The sequence below is a fragment of the Delphinapterus leucas genome, chromosome 16 (assembly GCF_059928025.1).
Source record: "Delphinapterus leucas isolate spDelLeu-1000000601 "Yukka" chromosome 16, BTC_Dleu_Yukka2, whole genome shotgun sequence".
Lineage (NCBI taxonomy): Eukaryota > Metazoa > Chordata > Mammalia > Artiodactyla > Monodontidae > Delphinapterus > Delphinapterus leucas.
The window spans coordinates 38,937,827-38,962,844 of NC_143144.1; the positions used below are offsets into that span (position 1 = coordinate 38,937,827).

General features: G+C 37.3%; 1 protein-coding gene across 4 annotated transcripts in view; it reads left to right on the top strand.

Moving 5' to 3' along the window:
• Positions 1–25,018, top strand: part of BMPR1A (bone morphogenetic protein receptor type 1A) — a 140,499-nt gene that overhangs the window by 88,381 nt on the left and 27,100 nt on the right. For all 4 annotated transcript variants that reach the window (XM_022562470.3, XM_022562471.3, XM_089897792.1 and 1 more), the window contains 2 exons: positions 19,326–19,544; positions 23,992–24,154. In XM_022562470.3, the coding sequence (XP_022418178.1) occupies positions 19,478–19,544; positions 23,992–24,154 (230 nt within the window). In that variant the 5' untranslated portion in view covers positions 19,326–19,477. The remainder of the gene's footprint in view (positions 1–19,325; positions 19,545–23,991; positions 24,155–25,018) is intronic.

The window sequence follows — 25,018 nt, forward strand, 5'->3', positions numbered from 1 at the left end:
AACGCAGTTATAGTGCCAGGCTTGCAGATGAGCTTCATCTTTCCTATTGGTCTCTCCTTGGACTCCATTGAAAATGTATTCCCACACCTACTGTCTTCTGTAGAGAAACCTAGAACTTACGGTCTCAGAAACATCCTACAGGCCTCTCAGGCTCTTTGGTTATTGTGCTACTCCTGAAAGGGAGACAGAGAAAGTCTATTCCCATTCTCTTCAATTCAGACTACCTCCTCATAACTCAGATATCTTTATTCTTTTCTTAATTTAAGTTTGGGGGGTATTCTCCTTGCTTACTTATTTGATCATTCTCCAGTTTGGATGCTTTTAGATTCCAGTGGTGGTTTGTGTTATTGCAACTGCATATGGTACTGTAGGAAGAGCATGCCACAAGATTTCCAGTAGCATCTTTTCATAATCTATAGTGACATTTCAATTCCTGTCTTTATCCTCCATCCTAATACTTCTCTCCTGTTCTACTATCTTATATTTTCAATAGTTTCTTCCTGGGTGTCTCAGATAGAAATTCTAGTTTAACTTCTGAGCTCACCTACTTCCTACCTGTTCGTCCTTTCTTCCTTTCCTCCCTCCTGTCCATTTTTTTGTGGGTTAAGGGCTAGAGGAGGCTTAATTGTCTCTTTGCAGAACAATTTTTTTTAATTTTAAAAAGACTACATAAATGAGGCATGAATAAGTTCTTGCATACAATTTTGACAGTATGCACCGAAGCCTAAAGCCCTCTTCACTACCCTCACCCCACTGCCCTCCTTACCACACTCCCCTCCACCCCATTTGCACCTCACCGACCTTTACATTACAGGTTATTGATTTGGGGGATTTATTTTTATAAAATTATGCATAATGAGAATACTTGCCTTATAAAGTTAGTGTGAGGATTAAATGAGTTAGTACATGTCAAGTATGTATAACATGTTAGAATTCTTACTTCATAGTATAAAAAACAGTATTATAAGAAAAAGCGAATAAACTTAGAGCAAAGGTCATTCAAAATATGAAATAAGGCAGAAATATTTGGGGGGAAAGGGCTTTTGCATATACTAAGGTTCCCCGTTTCATGACTTGGATATAAATTTCTTTTCTCTAACATCTAGAAATCACCAGAGGGGTGGTGATTTGGGGAGCAAAGTTATTGAGCTAGTACTTGGATTGTTGGGTTAGTAGTAGCTGGCTATAACTGTAAGGTTTGGAGATACATTTGTAGATGTTAGTGTACTTACAAAGAACTATTAGAGTTTATTATATGATTTTATAGTTGATTTAACTCCCCAGTTATGTTTCCCTTAAGATATTAATATTATTTTTATTCATTTCATGCACCTATTGAACATTTATTGTTTTGCTTAGTAACATGATAGAAAGTAGAGGCTACAAGTGCTGCAAGATAAGTCAAAAGAATCACCTGACTAAATAAGCGTTATGAGAGGAGGGCTCACGTCTGTTTCATTGACTGTTGTATAAGTGTGATGCACATACCAAGTAATTAATAAATACTTTATGAATGAGTGTTAGTCAAGAGCTAAGGCGCAGCCATGGTTCATGTTCTGGGTACACTAGAAGTACAGAGATGGGCCGGCTCACTCAGCCTGATATGCAGGGGTCAGGGATTGCTTACACAGACGATGCATAGATCAAGTCTGAAGAGTGAACTGTAGTTAACTTGGTGAGAAACAAAGGGAAGAACAAAAAGGATGTGCAAAGGATGGGAGTCTAAAAGGGATGCCTGTAAATATAGGGACTTCGGTGATTTCAGTGTAGTTGGATCATTGTGAAGGTATGAGGAGTGAATGGGAAGATGGTGTTAGAAAGCCTGGCGGAGGCCAGATCATAACAATTCTTCTTATGTCTTGGTAATTCCATCCTATGAAATGAGAATATTTATAGATTTTTTTTAAGCAGAGAGCATGACAGGGTCATTTAGTTTTAGAAGTTAGGTTTGGTTTAGAAGTTAGCATTTTATTAAAAGTGATCATGTACTAGGCTGTACAGCAAGTTCTTATACAGTTCAAATGATCATATCAGCCATACTTTTTGTCAGCATACACTTAAGTTAAAACTGAGTAACAAACAGTATATACAGGCACACATTTGGAAATTTAAAAACCTACCTCCGTAAATCCCACAGGTCAAAAATAAAATGATAATGCAAGTCAGAAAACACCTAGAACTAAACAATAAAGAAAATTAGGACTTATTAAACTTGTGTGACATGTTGAAGTCTTACATACTCATATTAAAAGATTAAAAATATTAATAAGATAAGCACCTAATTTAAGTTAGGAGAAGAACAACAGAATAAATTCAAGTGAAGTAAAATAGGTGATAAAAATAAAAGCTAACACTTGTAGAGCACTTGTTATATGTACCAGGCACTGTTCCATGTGCTTTACAAGGATTATCTCATTTAATCTTTGCAACAACCCTGTGAGGTAGGTACTTTTATTATTCCCACTTTACAGATGGGAAAACTGAGGCACAGAGAAAAACTTATCTACACTTCTAGTTAATAAGTGATAGAATTGGGGCTAATTGGAAAAGTTTGTTTTGTTTTGTTTTGTTAAGATACGATGGAGAGAGTTAACATAGCCAAAAGTTGGTTTCTTGAAAAGGCTGATAAAACAGACAAACCATTTGAATAACTGATCAAGAAAAAAACCCAGAAAGCACAAGTAGTATTGGGAATGGAAAGGAGGACATAACTTCAGATATAGCAGAGATTTTTTAAAAATAAGAGATACCTTGAATAAGTTTATGCCTATACTTTTTTAAAAATTAATTTATTTATGGCTGCATTGGGTCTTTGTTGCTGAGTGCAGCCTTTCTGTAGTTGTGGTGAGCGGGGGCTACTCTTTGTTGTGGTGCACGGGCTTCTCATTGCAGTGGCTTCTCTTCTTGCAGAGCATGGGCTCTAGGTACACGGGCTTCAGTAGTTGCAGAATGCAGGCTCAGTAGTTGTGGCTAGCAGGCTCTAGAGCACAGGCTCAGTAGTTGTGGCACGTGGGCTTAGTTGCTCCGTGGCATGTGGGATCTCCCCAGACCAGGGCTTGAACCCGTGTCCCCTGCATTGGCAGGAGGATTCTTAACCACTGTGCCACCAGGGAACTCCTACATTTTACAATTTAAATAAAACAACAATTTTTAAAACGTGACAATAAAATTGATTAAAGTGAAATAAAAAACCTAGATATTTCTGTAATTATTAGAGAATTTTAATTTTTAGTGAAAGATCTGCCTCCTCCCATATACTCACAGATAAGCCCTTGGCTCAGATGATTTTAAAGGTGAGTTCTATGAAACTATTCAAGTGGTAGATATGTCCAGATATACAAAGACTGTTTGAGAGAATAGCAAAATAAGGAAAGTTCCTCAGCTTATTCTGTGTGAGTAGCATAACCTTGATACCGAAACCAGACATGGATAATATGAGAAAAAAATTATAGGTCAGTCTTTCTTATGAACATAGATGTAAAACCTAACAAAATTGTTAGCAAAACAAATCCAGTGGTGTATCTAAACATGATCATGTCTACAGTACTGCAGTACAGTTCTGACACTGCCTACCCACTGTTAGTGTCAGACTCCACAGTTTTAAGGGCACAGTCCCCAACAAGACTGCCCTCACTTGAGATGCCAATCACAGGTTTGGAGGTCCCCAGGCTACTCACACTTCTGACTAACTGGCTACAAATCCAGGAGGATTCCCATGATCGCTCCCCACATTTGACAATTCATTTATATGACTCACAGACTTTAAGAAAGTGGTAGACTTATTTTTTAAAATAAATTTATTTATTTTATTTATTTATATTTGGCTGCATTAGGTCTTTCTAGAGAAAGCTGCGTGCAGGCCTTCTCTAGTTGTGGTGAGCAGGAGCTATTCTCTTTTGCCGTGCGCGGGCTTCACGTTGCCGTGGCTTCTCTTGTTGCAGAGCATGGGCTCTAGGTGCATGGGCTTAAGTAGTTGTGGCATGTGGGCTCAGTAGTTGTGGCACACGGGCTCAGTAGTTGTGGCTCGTGGGCTCTAGAGTGCAGGCTCAGTAGTAGTGGCGCACGGGCTTAGTTGCTCCGAGGCATGTGGGATCTCCCTGGGCCAGGGCTTGAACCCATGTCCCCTGCACTGGCAGATGGATTCTTAACCACTGTGCCACTAGGAAAGTCCCAAGTGGTATACTTATGATAGTTTTATTAATATAAAGGATACAGATTGGGACCAGCCAAATGAAAGAGACACACAGGGTGAGGCCAGGGAGGCTTCCACATGTGGAGCTTCCATGCCCTCTTCCCCTGGAATTAGGGTGTGTTGTCCGAGGAAGCTTATCTGAGACATGGTGTGCAGTTCTTATTGGAGTTTCATTATGTAGGCATGATTGAATAATTGGCCACGTGACTGAACTCAATCTTCTGCCCTCCCTATCCATACTCCCTGGAGGCTGGGCTGGCTCCAAGCCCCAAACCCTCTTTTTTTTTTTTTTTTTTTTTTTTTTTGCCCTACCAGGGCCTCTCACTGTTGTGGCCTCTCCAGCTGCAGAGCACAGGCTCCGGACGCGCAGGCTCAGCGGCCATGGCTCACAGGCCCAGCCGCTCCGCAGCGTGTGGGATCCTCCGGGACCGGGGCACGAACCCTTGTCTCCTGCATTGGCAGGCGGACTCTCAACCACTGTGCCACCAGGGAAGCCCCCAAACCCTCTTCTAATCACATCACTGGTCATTTTGGTGACCATCCCCCATCCTGAGTCATTCATTAGCATAAACTCAGGTGTGGTCCATGAGGCTTGTGAATAACAAAGACACTTCTGTTACCCAGGAACCAGGCACAGAGACCAGACAAAATATTTATTTAACGATGACAAAACAGAATTTATCCCAGAAATCCAAGGATGTTAATGTGTTAGTTATTGTTGCTGCATAACAATTCATTCCAAAACGTAAGGACTTGAAATAATGAAAGCTTAAATTAACTTACAGAAATTCAGGAGCAATTTACTGGGTCGTTTTGATTCAGGATAGTTTGTGAGATTGTAGTTTTGTCAACAGGGGCTACATTCATTTAAAAGCTTGACTGGAGGAGAATCCACTTCCAAGATGACACATTCTCATGGCAGTTGGCAGGAGGCCTCTGTTCCTCACCGTATGAGCCTCTCCACAGATTCCTTGAATATACTAACACCATGGCACCTGGGTTTCCCCAGAATAAATATCCAAGAAAGAGAGCAAGGAGAAAGCTGCATTACCTTTCAAGACCTAGTCTCAGAAGTCATACTTTGTCACTTTCACTTTGTTCTGTTTGTTAGGAGGGAATCTCTTAGTCTGGCCCACTCTCAAAGTAATTAGGTTCCACCTCTTGAAAAGAGGAAAATGAAAGAATTTGTGGACATATTTTAAAACTACCACAGATAGCTTACTCTTTGAGAGAGCTCTCAGGGACTTCCCTGGTGGTCCAGTGGGTAAGATTTTGCCTTCCAATGCAGGGAATGCGGGTTCAATCTCTGGTTGGGGAGCTAAGATCCCACATGCCTTGCAGCCAAAAAAACCAAAACATAAAACAGAAGCAATATTGTAGCAAATTCAATAAAGACTTTAAAAATGGTCTACATCAAAAAAAAAAATCTTAAAAACAAAGAGAGCTCTTAATATGGATTATTACTAATTAATTTATACATTAACACATTGAAGGAGGAAGCCACTGTGATTATATCAATAGATGGAGAAAAAGCACGTGATGTAATTCAACCCTATTTATGATGAAAACTCTTATTAGCAAATGAAGAATAGAAGGGAACTGTAATGTGATAAAGAATATCATTAAATTTATAATTAATTTAGGAACAGTTGATATACATGATCTTGAAGTTTTCTATACATAATGTGGTATGTTTTTCCATGTGTTAAAGTTTATTCTGTATCCTTCAGCAGTATTTTAAAATTGTCCTTGTATCAGTTTTGTACACTTGGAAGTACAAAATAGTACAGTCCCAGAGGGGGTTACCAAAGTATCTACCAAAAGTACCATTAGACCCAGAATCCCACTTCTAGAAATCTATCCTTCAGAATTATTTACCCAAACAACAATAACAAAAGCATCTATTCAAGTTTATTTATTGCAGCATTGCTCATAATACCAAAGCCTAGGAACAACATAAAATGCCCATCGACATAAGAATGGATAAATACAGCTATAAAATAATCATAAAATGGAATACTCTATAACAATGAAAACGAATTAAAAGGAACTATATGTATCTATGATGGTAATCACTCACAACGTTGAGTGAAAAATAAGCAAATTATAAAAATATACATACAGAATGATACAATTTTTATACGTCTATAGCAAATTTAACAGTATGCAAAGCAGTCTTATTTGGGATATATACCACATATAGTATAAAAGCATGTAAAGACATGAGTGTTAAATACCATAATCAGAATAGTGGTTCCCTCAGAACCAGGGAAAGGGTGGCACTTCAGTGGTATTTGCCCTGCTTTACTCAGTACCTATATAATTAGGTGAAGTCTTTGAGGCACTATATTCAGGAGTGTAGTTCATAGACTCATAGGATATGAGAGGTAGAAGTCTTCATGGTATTATTTATTTTACAGATGAGGAAACTAAGGCCTGGAGAGGGAAGTGAGTGGACCAAGATCAGCTAGCCAATTAGGCAGAATTTGCAACTGAATCCTAGGTCTCCTGACTCTAAGACTGTGTTACTTAACACAGTATATTTTTATATTTAATAAAAATATAAGTTGATAAGTATTTAATAAAAATATAAGTTTTATATTTAATAAAAATATTTTTGTATTTAATAAAAATATAAGTTGATAAGTATTTAAACTAGGAGCTGAAAGAAAGATACTAAAAGGGAAAAAAGGACAAGTTAATGTCAAGTCTGCCACAGAATTTCTTCATGAAAACACTCTAAACCAGCACATTCTAACCTAAGACATGTTCTGACAGAGTAAAGAAAATAAAATGGAGATGTTTCATCCAAAACGGGGAAAACTCTTTCTGGATTTCCAAGCTCTCACATTAATAAGCCCGAATTTGTCATCTTGAGTGTTGTTTCTCAGACCTATAGGTTTGCAGGGTTTAGTTTCCTATAGTTTGTGGTTCATGCTTGTCAGGGCAGAACTGTTAACAATCTGATTTTAACACCCTCTGGTCTTATTCAGGGCCTTTGGTTACTTACAATTTACATATGAATATTACCTTTGAACCTTTACTTAATTGAAAGATTGCAGTTGAGTTTAGATAGTGCTTTGAAGTTCCCTTTGTCAGACCACGTTGTTTGTACCAAAGGACTGTATTTTCTTTTTGTCTGTGGTTATTTCCACAATTATTTAACTTGCTGTAACTATGTGGTACTGTCAGAATATAACCCAAGCCATTGTTTGCCTTAAGCAATATTTTAGATCTTGGGAAATAATGTTTACTGATACATGTCTTTCTTAAAGACCTTTTAATTTACTCAAATATACTCAAGACATTGAGTCTCAAGACATACTCAAGACCTTTTAATTTACTCACATATACTCAAACTTGAGTATATCCAGTGAAAACAGTGGAAAAAAGTTTTTTTTACTGGATCTAGACACAAGTCAGGGCTCAAAGTGAGCAAAAGGAAGTAGTGTGGTTTTTGTGTCATTTCAGTTGTGTTGAGAAAAGGAAATGGAATAGTTTATCCATAGCATAGCCCTTATGGGAAAGTCTCATTTGTATGTGAAAGTAAAAGGAATTGGCATAACGTTTTAATTCCTTCTGCTATACTCAATCATTCCCTCAGCAAATATTTATTTAGTACCAAATATGTGCCAAGCACCATCCTAGGTGCTACAAATACAGAGTGAAAAAGTAGACTTATACACCTGCCCTTACGGAGCATACATTCTGGAGCAGGTGGCAGGCAATAAACAAAACAAATAGTAAATGATATGTAAAATTACAGGTGACAAGTGCTAAAGAGAAAAAAATATATCAGGGATGGAAGATGGGAGTGCCAGCGATGTGGATGGGATTACAGTTTTAAATAGGATGAGCAGGAACACTAAATAAGAAAGGGGTACTGAGTAAGCACTTGGAAGAGGTCAGGTAGCAAGTCATATGGATAGATGTCTTGGGGAGGAATATTATAGACAGAGGAACTTGCAGAGGTCCTGCAGCAGGGCCATCCCTGAAATGTTTGAGGAACCAGGAGGCCCATGCTGCTGAAGTAGAGGAGTTGGAGTCTTGTTGGCCATGGTAGATTTCAGCTTTTACTCTGAGTGAGTTGGGGAACCATTGGAGGGTTTTGAAAAGGGGAGTGATGTGATCTAATATGCTTTTTATCACCACTTTGGCTGCTGTGTTGAGAATATATTGTAGGTGGATAAGGGCAGAAGCAAAGAGTCCAGTTCTAGGAGGCTTTTTCAGTAATCCAGGCAAAAGTTTAGTTAGTGACTTGGACCAGGGAGATAACAGTGGATGTGGTGAGAAGTGCATAGGTTCTGGATATATTTTGAAGGTAGAACCAACAGGATTTTCTGACCATAGCCTGTGGAGTATGAGAGGGAAGAAGGGAGTTGCCCAGAATGACTCCAAGACTTTTGGCCTGGGAAACTAGAAGTAGAGAGGCCGTTAGTTATGGTGAGAAAGGCCAAGGGTCTAGCAGATTTAGGGGATAAGAGGAGAAAGACCAGGAGTGATAAGTTATATAGCTGCTGATTACATTATTAAGTAAATTTTTATACTATTTCAGCTATCTTAAAAGTAATTCTATCTCGTACCAGTCTTTTTTTTTTTTTTGCATATGTGTTATTGAGTATCTTTTTCTGAGATATTTGACATTATTCAGAAGTACTAATTTTATGCTGATCTAACCCAGAATACTCAAGTGTACCTTTTCCTTTAATATTTGGTTATATCAGAAAAATTCTCTCTCTCTGACCTAAAATATAAGGAGAATTTATTGGCTGTTAACTGCAAAGTCCTTAAGCAATCCAGGTGTCAGGCAGGGTTGTTTGAGCAGCTCATTGATAGCTCCAAGGATTGGGCTTCTTTTACTCTCCCAGCTCTGCCCCTGGTTCCCCTTCTGGTCCCAACGTAGCTGCCAGCAGCTGCTATTTTCTTATTCATGTTCAATCTGAAAGAGTGACTTTATCTCTGCAGGGCCAGCTGAAGTCCTTAGACCGTGTTAGTACGGCTCACCCCTGAACTTTTCATTGTGACATAGGAGATAGAATATGCTGATTGGCTTGGCCTAGGACAGAGCCTCTACTTCTGGTGCTTCAGGGAAACCTGTGTACAATGAATTTTTTAAAGTTGTAGATAGAGGAAAAAAAGTGGAGAAAAATGGTTGATTTTTAAATTACTTTTGCATTGTACAAGCACTCTGGTTAACACAGCAAGAATATGATTCCTTTTGTAAAGTGGTCAAATGAGAAGGAAAAAAAGTAAAGTAAAAGTGAAGTTGCATTCAGACATTAGTTTGATTAAGATAATTTTTCTTCTAAGAGGCCTAAAACTATTGCTTTTTGAATATCTAGAACCTAAGAGGAAATTCCCTGACAGTCCAGCAGTTAAGGCTCTGTGCTTTCACTGCCGAGGGCCAAGGTTCGATCCCTGGTCAGGGAACTAAGATCCCGCAAGCTTTGTGGCGTGGCCAAAACAAAATGGAATCTGATAGGTCGTTCTAGTCAAGAATAGTTGTTTCTCCACAAGGAGAGCCCTATTGGCATTTGGTTGAGACAATTCTTTGTTTTGAGGGATTGTCCTTGCACATTGCATTGCATTTTCCATTTTGGGCCCTGGTCACTGTGTGTCCTGTCCTACCCCAGTCATTGTTCCAACCGAAAAATCACCTGTATATTTCCATATCTTCTTAGGGAGGTACAAACTTGCAAAAACTTGTGACTCTTTTTGAAAGGGTGTTTCATATTGAGGACATAAATACAGATAAACTTTGATTTGGTTTCCTGAGTGAAAAATGGGTTTGTTTTTTGTTATTCTTGAAGTTCTGCTTTGACTTTTTCCCCCCAGTTCTAGAAGTTAGATATATTCTCCTTAAAAATTGATTTAGCATTTGAATTAATTTTTTTGGCCACAGGGATTTACTGAGTTAATCCCAGAAGTTTTTGATTAAATGTATCGCTAAGGAAAAGAGAAATGTTTTGATAGCCAAATTTTGGTGCTCTTTCAAGCATTTTGACTTGGGTCACATAGGTTAGAACAGAAAGACCACCCAATCTTGAACAAATTTCTAACTTTGATAGGTTAAAATTATTTGTGGTGGGAAAAGTGAAATAGGTACTGAGTCTAGAAGAATTCATTCCTAAAGTCAGAATATCTTAGAATACTCTTTGAATATATATTAAAACACACTTTGTAAGCACTTAGGAAATGTTAGACCTCTTTGATGAAGTGAATATATTAAAAAATGTTTATGTGGTATGTGTGGATATAGTCAGTCAGTTCCCCTCTGAGATCTGTTTTCTGAAAGTATTTATATCAATCAGGGCCCAGTCAGGAAAGCTGAAACCACACTGGTTATTTTAACAGAGAGAATTTGGTGTAGGGAGTTGATTACACAGGTATTGGAGGATTGAAAAAGCTAAAGGAACACTGGGATTAAACTGAAATACTAATTGTGGGAAGCAAATACCACCCTTAAGAGGCTGAGGTTTCAGAACCTAGAAGCTCGGAGGAGTGCCCCTGTGGAGCCCTGACCCAGTCCTCTGTTGAGGGAGCTCAGAGCCCAGCTACTGCCGGCTCCCGAGGACCTGCTCTGGGGTCTTGAGGCGCTGGCACTCAGACCCTGAGGTGTAGGCACAGTTGGGTCTGAACAGGGACCATGAGGCTGGTTCTGGGAGTGTGGAAGGAAGCTGGAAATGGAATCTACTGCTGCTGCTATGGCAAAGGCTGTAGTTCAGATAACTCTGACAGGAACAACAAACAAAGTCAGAAAGATGAAAGTCCCTTCTTCCCTCCAGCCTCCTCTAGTTCCCCTTTTGGCAGAACCTATCAAGGAACCAGCTGGTAAAAGACTTGTTAGTGGTATCCCAGGTCAGCATCACAAAGCAGAACGGTTAGGTTTTATTTGGGGGCCGGTGGGGGGGGGGCTTGTTATTGCTTTGTTTTTGCTGAAAAGCAATAGTGTAATAAGGGGCACAGTAGTTTCCATTTTTTTCTCATTACCTGTCGCTCCTGACTATGCAATAGTGAATGGAATTTGAGCTTTCTCAGCAGCATACTTGCTACTTACTGGTTGTGTGAACTTGAGCAAGTTTCTTAACTTCGCTGAGCTTCACTTTTTCCTTGCAGAGTTGTGAAGATGAAATAAAATCTTATGTGGCTCAATAAAGAATAACTTCCTATTTCCCTTTTGATGTACTTACTGGATAAAACACTGCACTTGGGAATAAAAGACCTGGCTTTTAGTTTTTGCTTCAAGTTACTAGCTGTATAGAATTCAGCAGGTCACTTTAGCTTCCTGAACCTGTCTCTTCTCTGTAAAAGTAGGAATAATTTTACTTACTGTAAGGGTCATATACGTATGGTATAAGGCATGTAAAACTAACTTGCAAATTATTAAGATAGTGATGTGCTAACATAAAGTTGCCACTAAACACTATATATGATTTTCTCTCACTTAATTGGCACAAAAGACCTAGATCTGTATTATGCTAGACCCTGAACTATTCAGTAACCACATTATCCTGATTTTATCTCTATAAAAATATTGTGCAGAAACAAAGACAGTATTGTTTACCATTACTCATAATATACCTATAGGGATGACCAAATTCTCTTGCCTCCTAGGCATTTCTGCAACTGCTGATTCACTTTACCTGTTTTTTTGTCATTTGTGCTATTCCAGAGGAGAGACAGAAGAATAACACCCAGACCCCCTCAATTAACTGCTGGCATTAAGAATTTCTTCTGAGCACTGATGTACCAAAGATTGGTATTTAGCATAATCTAGTTCTAATTATTTGTGAGGTTTTTTTGTTTAATAAGATGAAACAAACAAAAAAGCTTTGGAGAAACTAGGTTAGTGAATTTCTAGTACAAAGTTGAATGGTGTTTTGAAAATAGATTATCCCCTGTTTTTTAAAATAGTTCATAAACAAAGAAGCATTCATTGTGCATCTAATATTGAGGCCCCCACTGAGGGATATAAAACATCTCAGTGCATTAACTATAATAATGCCATACTAGTTTGTCTTACCTCTCTGTTCCTGGAAGAATTTTACTTGTGTTGGGGAGAACAGTTTCTTGGCACTGAAGGAAAGTGAAAGGTTTTGAATGAAGAGAGGACAATTGAGCAGAAATACAAAGGTGAAATGTTGTTAAATTTGCTTTGAATAAATAATTGAGCATTGGGGAAAGGAAGGTCTAGTCAGAAGGTAATTTCAAGGGTGATGATGAAATTAGTGACCTCAGGGTAGATGAAGACATCACAGTTAGAAATGTCTTTATGAAGTGGAACTTCCCCATCCCTACTGTAGGTCAGAATTTAGCTAGATGGTTGGTTCTCTTAGCTCCTTTTTCAGACTTTACAAAAGTTCTCATTATGAATGTCTCACCCATCACAAGTTCTCACAGCATGGACTCCAAGGCAGGCTTTTTGGTGAGATTCCTGTGTATTACCACAGATACACTCATAACTATTTATTTAAGCATGTTATTTTTTAAGGGTTTATGTTTAGATTTGGGTGACTTTTTTTACACTGATATAAAAATAACCTGAGTAGTGTTTCTCCATTTGTATGTGTATATATTAGTTTAGGAATTGATGGGGTTGGAGGTTAGAAATGGGGAGGGGATGGATGAGTTGCTTGTTAAGGGAAAAGACAATATTCTTATGCTAATCCAAACTCTGGATCAGGAGCAAAGCAGCCGTGCAAACAATGGCTGTGGAGCCAGAAAGTCTGCAGTGAGTCTAGTCCTCAGAAAGCTTGTCAGACAAGGCGCCTGGAGCTGCCTAGGGGGAGGGACCCCTGGAAGGGGGAGTTTCCTCCTTACTACTTTTTGGAGTTGGCAGTTAGCCAGCTTGTTGAAAATTCCCAAACCTCACTACTAGAAAGTAAAAATTAAGGGTGGGGGGCTTAACGGGAAGAGGAAAGAATGACTTTAGTCTGTTTTTTCAGCTGACTTCAGCCTTTTCCTGTTTTGTTTTTTTTTTTAATCCTGATTGAACTATTGGTTTAACTTTCTTGCTGTTAGCAAAGCTTTAAATTTTTTTATTTAAAAATAATTTATATTTTATTGAGTAATGTTGTTGTAGTCTTATTATCCTGAAAAAGAAGCCACCAACCTGTGTATATAGCAAAGGAAAGTAAATGTATTTAGATGTCTTTTTGGACTACTTAATAATAGCTTTTAAATATGAGAATCATTTAAAAATTTTGATCATGTGGCATTTCAAATGTCTGCATTTCCTTATATTCTTAACATTGCATGATCGGATATTTTTAATTTTCATATAAAAATTCCAATGAATTATTCTAGGAATTTAAAAATATTTTTTATTTTCAGATGTTAGAATTATAAAATACTCAGTTTCAAGAATGGTTGCAAAATAAGGTTACTATTTTTGCTATATCATAATTTTAGAAATAGTTAATATGCTAGGACAAATAAAGGGGAAATCATCAGTACTTCTGTTATGAATAACAACAGTTACAACAATAACAAGTAACATCTGTTATTTATTGAGTGCTTAATACCGAGATGCAAGGCGCTAACTCATTTAGGTTAGTAATATTGTCTCCATTTTGTGGCTAAGGAAACCAAGACCTAGATAGCTTACGTAGCTTCCCCAAAATTACATAGCAAATAAATACTGGAGCTGATTTTTGAAACCAATAGACTGACATCAGAACTTAACTTTCTTAAATTTGCCAGGATATTATATGAAAAGTGCCTTTACCTAGAACACAGAAGTGATGTCATCGTTATGGAATCCATAGTTTAAAAGGGCAAATGTAACAGTGTATAGTGTGGAACTAGGGACAGGTTTTCCCCCACAGAAAAATGAGCCTTACTTATTGAGGCAATTTAAAAACAAAGAATATACTCTGGTTACTCCTTTGAAAGAAAGATGTTAGTTGTATTATCCAGTTAGTTCTTTGAGCATTGTGACTATTTATGTTATACTTTTTTCTGGCCACACCACGCATCTTGCGGGATCTTAGTTCCCCTACTAGGGATTGAACCCGGGCCCTTGGCAGTGAAAGCGTGGAGTCCTAGCCACTGGACTGCCAGGGAATTCCCTATTTATGTTATACTTGTATTGTTATACTCTGACTTGACTATGCCTTCCAGACTTCTGTCTTTTGGTTGACTGTGCAATAACTTATAGTGATTAGGCTTTTATTATTTCAACAAATTTCCTGGAATTGACTGTATTATAGCAATGAATGTTATCTACTGCTGCCCAACAGATTACCAAAAAACTTAGCAGCTTAAAACATCCAGCATTTATCATTTCATTCTGACCATCAGGAGTCCACCAGAGGCTTAGTTGGATGGTTCTAGTTTAAAGTCTCATAAATTGTGGTTAAGATGTCTATGAAGCTACAGTTACTGGAAAGCTTCCCTGGCACCGATGGATCCATGGCCAAGGTGGCTCACTCACATGGCTGTTGGCAGGAGGCCTCAGTTCTTTGCCACATGGGCCTCTCCATAAGGCTGCATGGGTGTCCTTATTGACATGGCAGCTAGCTTCCCTAAGAGTGAGCAAGGAGGAATCTGAAGTGCCTTTTATGATCTAGTTTCAGAAGACAAACCATTGTTTCCACCTTATTTTATTTTGTTAGAAGTGAGTCATTAAGTCCAGTGGGAATTCAAGGGAGGAAATTAGGCTTCACCTTTTGAAGATAGTGTCAGAGCACTTGTGGACATATTTTAGATCACCGTAATGATCTTTTGGTAGATTGGTGGGGTTTTTTTAACTGTGAAAAATATCACTTATGAATATTAGCTTATATTCCAGCTGTGGCAATGTATACTATATTAATATTGTGCATGATGGATCCTGGACCATGAACTTATTTTTATCAGTGAATGCCAAGTAAATATATATGATGTTAATGCTTTTATTAATCTAATTTTTAAATGAACATTGGTGTTCTGGTGCCTTCTTCTCTTTTCATTCTAGAAGGCCATCTCATACAGAACTGTAGCTTTAAATATCTCTATGCTGTTGACATAACAGATTTATATCTTCAGTCTCAAAAGTTTCCTTTAAGTTTCAGAACCAAATGCCCATTAGACATTCCCTTTGAGTAATTTCAAATGTCTAAAAATTGAACCATTGATCTCTTCTCCCCACTTTTTTCAAAATCCATTTGTCCCCATTTTCAGTAATTGCTCATGCCGGAAATGTAGGGATCTTTTTTGACCCCTCACTCTCCCTTACCCCCACATTTAATCCATTACCAAGGCCTACTGAATCTGTTTGTGAAATATATCTTGACTCCATCCACTGTACCACCACCACCCTAAGCTTAACCGCTATTGTCCCTCTCCTAAACTGCTACAATATCCTTCTTAATGGTCTGTTTCCTTCTGCTTTTGTCCCCTCCAGTTCATTACAGAGAAACCAGATAATTGCCTTCCCATCCCACTTACATTTAAATCCCAAATCCTTCATATGATCTTGCCTGACCTGGTCCTTGACTTTTCTGTCTCTTCAACCTCATCTTCCACTACGTTAACCCTTGTTCTCCACATTTCAGAAACATTGTGCTCTCCTTTGCTCTTCTCTGCCTCAAGATCTTTGAGCAGGCTGTTCCTTATGCCTAGAACAAGCCCCCTCCCCAACCTCGTGTCTTTACCTGACTAAATAACTCTTTTATTCTTCAGATTACACCTTAAATGTCACTTTTCTACATTGCTTCCCTTGACCTCTCTATCTGGATTAGATTAGGTCACTCCCCGTGTCCCTCAAGGACCTGGCACTTTTCTTTTTTGCACTCACCTCAAGTTGTGATCACGTATCATTTGTATTGTCTTGTTTGATGTCTAAATATCTTAATTATCTTATTTGACTGTGAACTCCATGAAGGCTCAGTCTGTTTTGCTCTCTCACTATATTCTCAGTGTCTCATACAGAATCATGTATATAATAGGCACTTAATAAATATTTGGGAAATAAATTAACATTCAATAGCGAGAACACTATTCACTCAGGAATTCAGAGCTGGAAGGAATCTGATAAGTCATTTAATTGGTCTAGTCTTGTTTGCATCATGCCTGTCATGTCCTTGGCAGAGGTACATTCACACTTTATTCCTTTGATACTCTGTGAGCAAAGATCCCTGGTCCTTTCAGTTGTATCTCAAGTGTAGTCATTTCTCTATCCTTTGCATTCTTGTCATTCTTCTCTAAAGTATTTGAGGCCTGACCAGGTGGGATAAAGTAAGATGGTTACCCTCTTTGATTATGGCAGTGTGCTTCTATCAATGCTTGATTAGATTGCCTTCATGTCTTAGAATTGTCATAAGCACTGATGCTTATTGAGCTTGTAGTCAGCTAAAACCTAACATTTTTCTTTTAAAGATTAGGGGCTTCCATTGTTAGGTTACAAATGAGGCACTTGAAGCCATTTTACCTTTAGCCTTCTCTTGGCTGATAGCTGTTCTCCATACAAGTTGTTGCAGGGTTTTTAGTGTATAAAAATGTCTTGCAGATGGGATTGTCGTGGATAGCACCTGTTACTTTCTGTGCCAGGTTGGCAAGTATGTTATAAACATGTCTGAGAGGAGGAAACTTTTATTAAGTACCTACTCTGTACCAGGCTTTTCTAAATACTTTATAATGTATAGTTTACATTATGTAATGTATGTAAAATATCCAGCAAGGCAGCATAGGGTAGCGGTTAACACATGGCCTCGAGAATCAGATCCTCTTGATTAGAATTATGGCCCTGACACTTACCAGCTGTGTGATCTTTGATAAATTCCTTAAACTCCACTTGCCTTAGTTTCCTCATCTGTAAAGTTAAAATAATAAATTGTGCCTATCTTACAAGATGGTTGTGATGATTCTGTAAATTAATATTAATATATTCAAAGCATTGTAATGGTCTGCCACATAGAGGTGAATATATGTTAGCTATTACCTCATGTAGTTCTCAAAATAATTGTGAGTTAATATAATTCCAGTTTTACAGATGAGGAAACTCATCCAGAGAGGTGAAGTTACTTATTTAAGGCAGATCCAGGATTTAAACTTGTGCTGAGAGTGGTAGAGTCACAGATGTTTGTGTAGAAGGAATCACACATGATCCCCTTCCTCTGAAAGGGACTGTGAGTGTGGCAGGTGCTTAGGGTCTCATCGACCTGTACCTGTAATGAGACAAGACCACATATTAGCTTAAATAAACTGATGAAGAAGCAGTGACACTGAAAGATGCAACCAGTCATAGCAGTCAGTTTCCTGACCAAGAATATGAGGCCCTTGAAGTAGAATCTGTCATACTCATATTTTTATTTCTAGCCCCTTGCATTGATACATACTCAGAAAACACTGTTGGTGAATAAGTGAGTGAACGAATAAATGAGTGAAGGTATGGGGAGAGAGTGAGAGCTAGGAAGAGAGGCAGAAATTATACCAGGGTTTTTGGCATGGATGACTGGAGAGATGGCACCACCCTCCTCTGTGATAGCAAATGGAGGAGGAGGAGGCAGGTCTAGAGGAATGAGAAGGAAAGTTAGTGAGTTTGATTTGGACAGGTGGGATGTAATCCTAGTGGAGATATTTAATAGGCAAATAGAAATAAGGAGAGAGTTCAATGTTGGAAATATACTGGAAACTTCTTTTGAATTTGAAACCTGGAACAAGTATCCCTAGAGTCACAATCCCATAATTTCAAGAAGTGAGTTTTCTCAAATACTGTTAAATCATATTACAGATGTTATTCTGTAATAATTTTAGACTTTACATCTTACTCTCTCAACATTATGTAGATGGAAATCAAATTAATTTCATAGTAGAGAAATTAGAGATTTTAGAATAAGCCATATATAAAATGTACAATATAAATGACATCTCACTGTATATCTTACTTCCTCAATACTCTTAAGTGCCTTTGGAGAGCTAATTAAAGTGAAAAATTCTTAGTTAACATAGAAAGCTTGGGATATTTATGGTAGAAATCATGCCAGGATAATTGTGTTACAAATAAATAATATCATTTTCATTGAGGAATAATTCAGGCTGACGTCAGTAAAATCAGTTGCCTGAACCAACAGGATGAGAGAAGAAACAGAATCATATTCATCTTTACACAAACTAACCTTTTTTTCTGTTACCTCTTTAACTATTTTATAATTGCCAAACCTTAATTGGGGAGGTTATGTTTCATGTGATCCATATGAAAAGCTCAGTTTTATCCTAATGAATTCAGATTTGTAGTATTTTAGGTAAGTAATTTCATTTAAGATACATTTCTAATGTTTTTGCTTTAATGAGGAAGCATGCTGCATATTTAAATGTTTTTCTAGGTAGGCCTTCTATCTATAGAATACATTATTTATTAGAAAGATTCAAGTTGTTTTTATTTATCACACCTACTAGGATTGAAAAATTTTTTATGAGTAGCTTACTGTTTTATTTTTTAATTAATTAATTTACTTATTTATTATTTTTGGCTGGTTTCTTTTGGGTCTTTGTTGCTGTGCTCAGGCTTTCTCTAGTTGCAGCGAGCAGGGGCTACTCTTCATTGTGGTGCGGGGGCTTCTCATTGTGGTTGCTTCTCTTGTTGAGGAGCACAGGCTCTAGGCACGTGGGCTTCAGTAGTTGTGGCACATGGGCTCAGTAGTTGTGGCTCGCGGGCTCTAGAGCGCAGGCTCAGTAGTTGTGGCGCACGGGCTTAGTTGCTCTGCGGCATGTGGCATCTTCCCGGACAAGGGCTCGAACCCGTGTCCCCTACATTGGCAGGCAGATGCTTAACCACTGCGCCACCAGGGAAGTCCTAGCTTAGTGTTCTAAATTCAGCTCTTCCTGTTTTATTCTAATATATTTAGAAATTTTCTTAATAGCAATAAAATAATTACTTTAGAGCAGCCAGAAAAGACTGTTAAGATTATTAGTGTTCTTATTTTACATATGGTTAATCTAAGGTCAGGAGAGGTGGCAACCTATTAATAAATTATTTAAGCTTTTAAATTACAGTGCCTTTTTTTTTTTTTAACAATGATAACATTAATCTTTAATAATGTATTACCTTGTTTAAAGGTATGTTTGGGCATTTGTTTTTCCTCTCCTAGTTTTTGAAAACTTTCCAGAATTCAGTTATATTCATTTCCTTCTTAATATTTTTATCTTTCAGGAATCAAGAGAAAGCAGTGGAAGCTGGAGTCATTGTCAAGTGATTGAGACCTTTTACAAGAAAATCTCATTGAATGAAAGTCTTTTAAATTAGTGACATAACAAGACTAGTTATTAAAGGTGACAGTGTACAGAGAACGTTAAAATTGAACAATGACTCAGCTGTATATTTACATCAGATTATTGGGAGCCTATCTGTTCATCATTTCTCATGTTCAAGGTAAATCGGTGTTCATTTAAGCAATCTTATCTCTTTTTTAGTAATTTATTTCTGTATATAAAAAACACTCATTCTTAGGACCGCTCTTTCAACTCATGTCCCGTTTTGAACAGTTAGGCCCAGTATGCCAATAGCTTTTAAGTATAGAGGCAAAGAACAAACACATGCCAAATAATTTTTGAACTTGACTATGATAGAAACATTTTCAAGTCTGTATAAAATCTCAGGCTCTTTGAACTTTGTGTATTATCTGTAACATAGGCATTATGATGTACAACACCAGGTCTTATGAGGATTAAATGAGATAAAATATAAAATAAAGTAGGTGACCTAGTGCCTAAGGGTAATAGGTACTCAAGACTTGGTTTTAAAATACCTCTCCCCTTTAAAATACAATAAGGAATAAATGTCAATTTTTAAAAAACATTTTATTGTTGTTAAGAGTTGAGAAACATAAATGGAATTTCTGTGTGCCAAATATTAAAATTTCTTCAGAGTACTCAAAGTTTTATTTATGACTAATATTGTAATTTTACACTGTGCATTCACAGCTTAGAACTCCCAAACAGTAAGTTATTTTGATGACTCTTAGGATCAGATGGGCTATATATTTGCATATGAGCTTTTTCCCTGTATGGTTTAATTAGGACAGTGTTTTAAACTGAAGAGATAGTGGTATTTGGCAAAATGATTTTATATAGAACTTACTGAACATCTCCGTTCTCTTAAGTTTATACCTTCACAGATTGTTCTTCATAATGTTTTGTTCAGAGTGATGATTAAAATCTGCTAATAAGAATTATGATTAACAGCATAAATCTTTTGACATTTTCATTTGAGTGAACAGAATAATGAAACCTGTAGCTTCATTGTATTTTGTCTTAGGTTTAGTACCCTTGTTTAGTACCCATACTGAGAATATAAAAGCTCTCTTGCAAAAGCTACATTTTTGTGTGAAACACCACATTATTTAATAAAACATCTTTATTTTAACGCCTTTTGTTAGATGCCTTGTTGATCAGCATCAACCAAAGCTATCATAGTTTTGAAGATGACTTAAATTAATAGTAACATTTGTATTTGCTACCTTACTCCCAAGTAATCAGTATTTAGTATTAAATTTTTTTTAATCTATATAGATCACATAGAGACAATATGATACAAAATTCTCATTCCCCATCCTAAGTTGTTATATAATAAACTTTTTTTTTTTTTGCCCACACTGCACAGCATGTGGGATCCTAGTTCCCTGACCAAGGATCGAACCTGTGCCCCCTGCAGTGGAAGCACAGAATCTTAACCAGCTGACCGCCTGGGAAGTCCTGATAAACTTTTGTTAGATGAAATAAATTGGTAATTAGTTATCAGGCATAAGTGAAAAATCTTAGTAAGCATTATATTGCTCTGAAATATAAGCAAAATTTGTTACATTTCCTTTCAAAGAAGATTAGTTTGATAGTTCCCTTCAAATAAGATAAAAATATTTGCTCTTAAGGAAAAGAACTAAAACCAATGTCGAAAAAATGGTATTTCAGACTTGCCCGGTGGTCCAGTGGTTAAGACTCCCTGCTTCCACTGCAGGAGGCATGGGTTCAATCTTTGGTCGGGAAATTCCACATGCCGCGAAGAGCAGCCAAAAAAAAAAGTTATTTCTTAGAGATTACTATGGATTGCTAGAGTGGTGTTATATATATAACCTATAGCTCCAGCCCACACCAGGACTCATAATTTTATGCTTTGTAAACACAGGACTTGTGTGTAGAAAGAGATTGGCATGTTCTAGGAACTGACACAGGGCTGTATGTTTGGGCATGATGGAGAGAGAGGTCCACAGGGTCCAAATCCTGTGGGGCTTCAATAGGCCTGGTGAAGGAGGTTGGATTTTATTCTGAGTGTATATGAAGCCATTAATTAAGCAGGGAATGACAGGATCAGATTTAGGTTTATAAGATAACTCTGTGCTATATGGGAAATGGGTCGGAGGGGGCAAAAACAGAAGTAGGGAGATCAGTGTCTTGTCTTGGAAGTGACATGATATGATGGGCCCGGGTAATAGCAGGAACTAGACCAAAATGAGAAAAAGTGAGATATATCTTGGAGGGTGAGCCAAAGACCTGGGGAGGACCAGGTTTGAGGAGAAAAGTCAAGCATTCCATTTTAGACGAGTTAGTTTTGAGTTACTTAAGTCAAGGCTGAAGGGGTAAATCTAGGAACCATCAACGAAGAGATTTATTTAAACCATGGGAACAAGTGCTGTCATCTAGGGAGAGAGTACAGAGAGGCTGTTGCTAGCTATTTTTCTTTGTATCCATGCCTCTATTTAGTGAAATTTTACAACTTATAGCTCAGGTTTCTTCGTGTTTGACACCCTAGGATGAGTTTGTGTTATTGGCTCCTTCCTTTGTTTACATAGCACCTTTGTATTATATCACTCTTTGAATTGTGTTTATTTATGTGCTTATCCCCTCCACACACATACACCTTTGTCTCCTTCCAAGTTTCTCAAGGACCACATCAGTTTCCAACATTCAGTAACTTGCCTGCACATAGTTGGCCTCTAATCAGTGTTTTGTAAATTAATACTTGAGATAATATAAACCTCAGATGCAAATTATTATAATTAAAATATTTCTGTCTCTTAAATTCAAACAGTGTTCTAGGAAGTTATGTGTATTAACCATCTGTAACTTTGAATTTTCCAGGTATTGGTGATCTTTTAGTATGATCTTTGTTATTAGTAATATCTTCATTTATACACTTTTATATTTAAGCCCTTTATTATACATTCATTTGATCTATATATAATCTCTTGAATTGGGCAGAAATTATTATCATCATTTTTTATAGATAGAGACCTGAGGTTCAGAGACTAACTTATCAATGGAGATATTCAAGACTTGAACCGTTGACTTCTCACTGTTATTTCAGTGTTATTTCTGCCACACTATACTGCTTTTTCTATGTATCATTAGATTTTTGAAAAACTAATCGCGTGCGTAAATATATTGTTTGCCATTTGGTCTCCATAGTTAAATTGATGCTTCCTTCTGTTGTTGTAATACGATTTTAAAACTGGTTAAGAGACCTCAGATATGCTTTAGTCCTATGGTCTTATTGAGTAAATGAGGCTTGAAATAACATGGCTTGTCCATGATCATCCAGCTAGATAAATGGTGGAGGAACATAGTAGACCAGAATCTAGATTTCCTCATTTCTAGCCCAGTGGATTTCTTCCCTTCCTGAAACTCTTCCCCGCCCCTTTTTTTTCTTTGATGCTCTTAACATAAATGAAGTCTACGTTTTGTAGCAATTTGGAGGATTAAGTGAACATTATTGAAATTTATGGCATGGAATCACTAAAATTTATTTAGCAGCACATTCTTTTCTTGTTATCAATGTGTGTGTATGTATTACTTTTTCTATTTTCAAGTTCATCTCACCAGTACGGCTAAATTTTAAGTCAAGTTCACATTATGCCTTGAACCACTTATTTAACATCTATAATGAAATACATACACAGTTCTCTTAATATTTTATACCTGTTTTAGCTCTACACTTCATTCCATGAAGATCAACTCTACAAGGAGTAGCCTAGCTGATTTCAGCTGATTCAGAGGGAGAAAGGAATTACTAAAACGTTGTTTTAGTTCTGTTCTGCTTTCAGCCTGAAAGAATCAGTATCAAATATGACAGTATCTGTCATTTGAGGCTACGAGACTCTAATGCAAGAACACAGTTCTGTTTCCATGTGCTAACTACTGCCCTACAGTGACCTTCATTTTCTGGCAGCATAGTCTGGATTTGAACCAATGACCTTGAGATAAAAGGCACCAGATAATATGATTAGTCCCCATGCTCTCATAATTCCCTTACTTAAGCAATTAAAATCCAGAGCAAGATGCTTAGTAGTTTCACTTCCACAGAGGTACAAATAAAGGACTTTACTTTTTTTAAACTAGCCACAAGTTTTGAACCAGAGAGTCTAAAAAAAGAACTGTAATTTGCCTTTTTTCTTTTTTAAACCTCCTTATTGGAGTATAACTGCTTTACAGTGGTGTGTTATTTCTACTGTATAACAAAGTGAATCAGCTATACATATTTTTAATGATTGGAAATAATCTCGCTCTTCTCTGAAACTGCTTTCCATTTTGTACCTTTCTTACAAGTTATGACCATATTCTACCTTGTGCCACTCTCGTTTGTCTTTCACTAGTGCAAAAATTGTGACATAATCATCTTCATATATCCCACAATACCTGGGATAGTTTTTCCGTGCATTTTAGGCTGTTAATAAATGTTAATCATATGAATGAAATTTATTTTTAATTAAAACACACATTAGCTGCAATTAATACAATAAGAAAGCTTAGAAACTTCTCACTGAAAATTGGAATAAAAGAATTAGCTTTTCAGAATGGTTTATTTACAACTTCATGTTTGAATGCAGGGCAGAATCTAGACAGTATGCTCCATGGTACTGGGATGAAATCAGACTCCGACCAGAAAAAGTCAGAAAATGGAGTAACCTTAGCACCAGAGGATACCTTGCCTTTTTTAAAGTGCTATTGCTCAGGACACTGCCCGGATGATGCTGTTAATAACACATGCATGTAAGTATTTTATGCAGTTCTTCTTAAAGTTAACGAGAATAGGGTTGCACTTAGTACTATTTTAAGAATCGTTTACTTTGTCTGAATTTTGTTTCTTTAACTTTATATGGTTTTTCCAAAGAGCCAAAAGCTTCTTGTTTTTTATATAGGAACATTTATTACTATTAAGTGATTGATGGTTATTTCCTTAGAGTAATATAGGTTTTAAAGAGTTAAAAGGAATCTGGTATTTGTCTAGCATTTTGGGTTTATTTAGTGACCTTTTTATCATAAAGTGATTGATATTCATTGTAGAAAACTTAGAGATTACCAAAAAGAAACCTTGAAAATTCACCTAAAACCGTGTAATTCTAAATTGGTTGAAATAGGGGCTTCCCTGGTGGCGCAGTGGTTGAGAATCCACCTGCCAGTGCAGGGGACACAGGTTCAAGCCCTGGTCTGGGAAGATCCCACATGCCACGGAGCAGCTAAGCCCGTGCGCCACAACTACTGAGCCTGTGCTCTAGAGCCCCCGAGCCACAACTACTGAGCCCACGTGCCACAACTACTGAAGCTCGCATGCCTAGAGCACATGCTCCACAACAAGAGAAGCCACCGTAATGAGAAGCCCACGCACCGCAACAAAGAGTAGCCCCCGCTCACCTCAACTAAAGAAAGCCTGCGCACAGCAACAAAGACCCAATGCAGCCATAAATTAAAAAATAAATAAATAAGTTATTTTTTAAAAAAATCTTCCTATTAAATAAATAAATTGGTTGAAATATTTTGCAGGTCTATAAGAATGATATTGTGATATTTAATTAATTTTGTGTTATTTTCTTATGTGAACTCCCAAATCCAAATCTGATTTATATAACCACTTTA